Source organism: Sinocyclocheilus rhinocerous, unplaced genomic scaffold (assembly GCF_001515625.1).
Source record: "Sinocyclocheilus rhinocerous isolate Xijiao unplaced genomic scaffold, SAMN03320098_v1.1 scaffold1343, whole genome shotgun sequence".
Taxonomy (NCBI): Eukaryota; Metazoa; Chordata; class Actinopteri; order Cypriniformes; family Cyprinidae; genus Sinocyclocheilus; species Sinocyclocheilus rhinocerous.
The window spans coordinates 108,104-114,202 of record NW_015641034.1 but is presented as its reverse complement, the minus strand read 5'-3'; the positions used below and the strand labels follow the sequence as shown (position 1 = coordinate 114,202).

The 6,099-nt window shown below is 29.7% G+C and overlaps 1 protein-coding gene across 1 annotated transcript; it reads right to left on the bottom strand.

The window, feature by feature from the left end:
- Positions 1-1,843: 1,843 nt before the first annotated feature.
- LOC107754236 (uncharacterized) lies at positions 1,844-4,057 on the bottom strand. Its single transcript, XM_016570604.1, has 2 exons — positions 3,834-4,057; positions 1,844-2,335 (listed from the first exon to the last, which is right to left on the bottom strand). The coding sequence occupies exons 1-2, from the start codon at positions 4,003-4,005 to the stop codon at positions 1,905-1,907; spliced, it is 603 nt and encodes a 200-aa protein (XP_016426090.1). The 5' UTR covers positions 4,006-4,057; the 3' UTR covers positions 1,844-1,904.
- Positions 4,058-6,099: the final 2,042 nt, after the last annotated feature.

The window sequence follows — 6,099 nt, the reverse complement described above, 5'->3', positions numbered from 1 at the left end:
TTTGTTTTGTTTGTTTTGTTTAATTTAAAATAATTTAATTTAATTGTATTGTATTTTATTTTATTTTATTTAACTTTTTTCTTTTAATTTAATTTAATTTAATTTAATTTAATCTAGTCTAATCTAGTTTTGTTTTGTTTTGTTTTGTTTAATTTAAAATAATTTAATTTAATTGTATTGTATTTTATTTTATTTTATTTTTCTTGCACAACTTTTTTCTTCATGAAAATTCCACATGCAGAAGTAGAAATGGTCCGGTCCAGTTTTTGATTAATGAATGGTTGTTATGTACACTCTGGCATTTATGAGTATAAATTTATATATTTTTGTCTACTGTTACTTGTTCTAAAAAAATCCTTGATTCATTTAATATAAATGAATGTATGCTAATATATATAATTACAGCGAGATCAGTATTTATTCATATAAACATCAGTGTTACCCAGGTTACACAGAGGGATTGTTCTTGCATTATATACACTGAAAATACAGATGTGTAAGACTTATTTCGAAACAATTTTCACTCAGAAATTGCTAGTAAATTTCACAAAAATACAAAGAAATGGCAACACATTGAATTTAGGACTGAAACAGTATACTCTTATAAAACATACTACAATAATCTTTCTTTTATTTACAATTCACAATACAAATATTGATCTGGCGATTAGTGATTGTGCAAACTATGCAAACGAACAATTAGTTATATGATGCAAATGCAACCGGTGACTCTTGTTTCATGAATAGTCTCCTGTAATGCCATGTCTGATGTGTTTTAAATCAATGCATATCAACATATAACAATATACATATGCATGAATATCATCCAACACCATCAATAATCAAACACAACCGCTTATCTGTCAGTGTCACGCTAGAAAGCCATACGAAACAGCCATTGTTTTTGCTTTCAGCTCATTTCTACAGAATTCTACTGGTGAAAAACAAAGAAATGTATCAAATAATGAAATGTAACATTTATGAAATGTCCTTATACTCTTATTAATATTTGATAAACACTCTGCAATCAACATTCTAGAACTTCCTTATGATGTTTTTTGCACTTGATGAACATTCTAAGAAACGTTTTTTTGTAACCTTTACATAACATTCTAATCACAACAAGAATCTGGACATTTAAATGTTCTTAGAATATTAAAAAATAAACATGGAAATAACGTTACATTTTGGGCAAAAATAAAGTTAGTCGAACGTTATAAAAAAATTTAACCGTTAAATAATGTTCCACAATTCATTGAACAGTAAATTCTATATTTAATATTCTGTATTTTTTGTTACTCTGAAATAAGACTTTTTGTAAGGTCACTTAGTTATTCATTAATCATAATTATAATTATTATTATTAATCACGACACGAAAGACGTTTCAACACTCTTAGAATCTAAAAAAAATAACGTAATATTTTGGGTAAAAATAAAGTTAATAGAATGTTTTTGTAATCTTTAAATAATGTTATAATCACGACAAGAAAACTGGAAAACTTTTAATGTTTTAGAAACATTTCAAAACAATGTTAAGTCTTTATAACCTAACTTTGTTACCTGGATATTGCATGATTTTTGTCAAAAATATGTTTTTTTTTTTTTACTAATGTTACGAAAACGTTAGTTCTGAATGTTCAAAATATCCATATTTTAATGTTTTTTTAAAAAAAAATTCTTGATTATACAGACACATTCCATTTGATCATTTAGCAAACATTATGGGAATGTTACTTTCGAATCTTTATAAAGTAGTTACGCTTAAAAAAAAAAAAACGCTAGACGAACGTCCAACTAAAATGGTTCCATGAATGATGTTTAAATAATGTTTTTGTGCTAATGTTTCGAGAACAGCAGATAACTTTGAAGGACCGTCCGGTTAATAGTTTCTTGGTTTCTTGGTTAGAGCGAGGCGTAGAGGCCCAGTCTCCTGGCCGTCTCTGATTTCCTCAGGCTCTTCCTCTGAGGGAAGGGGTAATATTTGGAGCCTGCAGGTGTGGAGCGATAACTCCCGAAGCTCAGCTGACGGGACAAAACCTCCGGAGCCAAGAACTTCCGAGAGTTCAGATGCTGGTCTCCAGGGCTCCAGGGTTCTGCCTCTGAGCTGGCGCTGGAGGCTTCAGTAGACGCGTCGCTGTGGTTCCTGTGTTCGGATTCATCAGTCGTGTGATTCATACGGTGCGTGTCCAGATGAGAGCGCCACAGGCCTCTGTCAGAATCCACCACAGACTCAAACAGGCTTTCTGGTGCTTTTGTTAAAGGAGAGCGTTTGATCTGACGCACGGGAACCACGTCCACTAGACTTCTGCCACTTATCTCTGCACTGTTTTGTGCTGTAGATGAACACAAGGTGACAGTGCATTTGTTAAATTTCCCTGCTTACAAAAGACTTCATTGAGGCTCATACGGGAGACTGGGGCTAGTTGTCACATGGGTCGCAGATATGAAGTACAATAAATATCAATAAAACCACACTGACAAACATTAGGACAAGAGTCAGCTACTGTACATAATGAAGACTGAACTTAAGTTGAACTCAGGACAGGAGTATTTTACATAAATATCTAGGCGGGGCAAGTTGTCACATGTTGCCTTTGATTTTTGTTATATTTTCTGCATATTGATAAAAAAATTTCCAGGGTAATAATAATGGAAATTGTATTTATTTATTTATATTTTAATTTGTAGCATGATTATTTTAGTATAAAAGAGATACTATTATAGTTTTTATTAATATTTTGAATTAGTTTTATTTTATATATTTTCTGTTTGCATTTTAATTTTAGTTAAAGTTTTATTAATTTTGCTGTTTTTGTGTGATTTTAATATATATATATATATATAATTCCAGGTTTAGTTTTAGTCATTTTAGCACACCAATATAAACTAAATGAAAATGAGAAATGTTGCCTTGGTAACTAGCCGAAACAAAATAATTTAAATTTGTAAAATTTTGTAAATTGTGTAAATTTTTACAATTTGTACAATTTTGTAAATTTTTTTACATTTTTTAAAATTAAAAAAAAAAATTTAAATTTTTTTTAATTTGACTTCAGTCAAAATCTATTTTATTTAAAGTAACAAAAATTGATTTCTTTTTTATACATTTTTATAGTTTTAGGTTTAATGTGTGACAACTTACCCCCATTATATGACATTCTGCTGTGTTTATAAGTGCAAAATTTTGTAAATTGTGTAAATTTTTACAATTTGTACAATTTTGTAATTTTTTTTACATTTTTTAAAATTTAAAAAATTTTTTTACAATTTTTTTAATTTGACTTCAGTCAAAATGTATTTTATTTAAAGTAACAAAAATTGATTTCTTTTTTATAAATTTTTATAGTTTTAGGTTTAATGTGTGACAACTTACCCCCATTATATGACATTCTGCTGTGTTTAACAATAAGTGCAAACGATTTAAACGCAATAAATATTAACTTCAAAACAACTCACAACAGGTTTATTCATTTATGCAATTATTGTATTTGGCTAATGTTATAAAATTTTTATTTCTGTTCTCTGAACGTTCAGATTTGTATAAAACATCTTTTGTTATGTGAACGTTCGAGAAAACATTACAGGAACATTTAGTCATTTTGCAAACATTAAGGGAACGTTACTTTTGAATGTTCTCAGGCTTTCTGAAATGATATGCCTATTAAAATATTTCAGTAAATGATGTATAAATAATGTTTTTGAGAACGTTAGATAACTTTGAACGAACATTCTATTAATGCCTCTGAAAGAATGTTTGTTCGTAACCTTGCCAGAACCTTCTGAGAACGCTTCCTGTTCGCTGCACACTCAAACCCAAACATCATTTCTTACCTTTCTTGAAGCAGATGAGCTGAGTTTGGCGTCTCTGCTTCTCTCTGATGGAGCTGTATTGCTCTTGTAAGAGCTCGATGTCCATTCTGACTCCGCTCTGGTCCTCCTCTTCTGTCCTGGTCTCTCCACACACGTCTGCACACGTCAGATATGAGCAACAGCACAGCCACATCCTGAGAACAGCCAGAGAAATCTGCTTTTATTGCAGTAGAATCATAAATGCAGCTTGAGACTGTCGCTCCAGGAAGAGAAGTTAGCATCCTCATGAATATTCATGAGGCGAGGCTTCGCTACAGTGTTAGCGCTCGATGGCGGGATGTTTGTGATCTGAATGGTAGGAGATGGTAAAATTGTTTGATTTTGCACTTCACGTTGTTTTGAGATGTTTCTGTTTCTGACAGGCGATTACGCTCCGATCTGCAGCTCTTCAGTTTTCTCTCAGATCGCATTTGCTATGTCAAGAAATGATGCATTATGAATAACTCTCTGATGACTTTCTGCAGAATATTTTCCCACTTGAATCATCCGTGTATCAGATGTAGACGGGACGTTTGAGCTGGAATATTAAACTGTGAATTATTAAGAAGCTTTCAGCATAGGCGTAGCTTGACGTTTGAGTTTGGGGGGGCAAACCGAACCGGTGGATTTGGTCAGACGTACTTTTAAACACATTTTAGTTTTGCTATAGTAAATCTACATATTCACATTCACACAGGGCAGTGGTAACAGGCCCCCCTGGCCCCCCCACAAGCTACGCCTATCTGTGTACCTGAAGTCTTTATCACTAAACTGCATTGAATCGCAGTCATATTTAATTAATTGTATTTTTTATTATGTATTTTATATAAATGTTTATATTAATAATTATTATAAAATGTCTAAGTCCTATATATAAAATATTTATTTATTGTGTTATATATTTATATACTTTATTTTACATAATTTATATAAATAATGTTTTTATAGTATATAAAAACAGTATACTTTATAGTACATGTTTTATATAAAATATATTTGTTTATATTAATAATTATTAACCATTTTTATAAAATGTTTTTAAGTCCAATTCAGCAATTAAAATATTCAGATATAATTAAATAATTAAAAATTGTAATATAATAATATTATACTTTATACATGTTGTATTATAATAGTTAAATATATAATTATACGGTAATATAATTTATAGAATTTATATGCATTAAAATAATATTTTCTAGTATATATTTTATTAAAGAATATATTTTTATATTTGTGTATGCATATTTAAATTAATGCCAATTACACTATTATTATAATACATATATTTTATATAAAATATATTTGTTTATATGAATAATTATTTTCAAATATCTTTAATTTCAAATCATTAAAATATGCATGTCTTTTTAAATTAATATAAATTATAATATTTTATATGTGTGTGTATATAATTTATATTTATTATAAAATATTATTTAATATTTGAATCTTTTATAAATAAAATAATTTATTTTTTATTATATGTTTTGTACAAAACATTTTTATTAAAATAAAAAGCAATCATTTATGTGTGTGTATATTTAAATTAACATAAATTATACAATTATGTAATGTTATTATATATAATTATATAAAACATATTTGTTTTTATTATTAATTATAAAATCTCTTTAAGTCCAATTCAGCAATATGTATGTATATTTAAATTAATATAGATTTGAATCCTTTCTGTACCTGAAGTCTTTATAGCTCAACTCCACTGAATCTCATCTTCATTTAATCAGTGTGTGTGTGTCTTTATATGAATGTTCGGGGATGAATCTGATGGATATATTTCAGAAACAGTGGTCGCAGTGACTCCGGTGACCTGACGCCGTCTGCAGCCGTTCTGGTGAAATACATGACTTTACCTACAAAAATATAACAACTTTAACATTCACTGGAGACAATCCTGGTAAAGCACAGCGTTTCTGTCACTGTCAGCCTAATGCATGGACCAGGAAAATATTAAACTACAAACATGATTGTACAGTGTCTTTCCACCTCCTATCGCTGCTGAGATCTTGTTGACTGTAGATGGCAGCAACAGCATACAAACACATCAACATCAGTCTATTTCAGTCTTTCATTTTAGAGTCTGTAAATATGTACATATACAAATGTATAGTATGTAGTGTGAGTGTGTGTCTGTGAGAGTGTGTAAGAGTGTGTGTGTGTGTGTGAGAGTGTAAGAGTGTGTGTGTGAGTGTGTGTGTGTGTGAGAGAGAGAGAGTGTGTGTGTGTG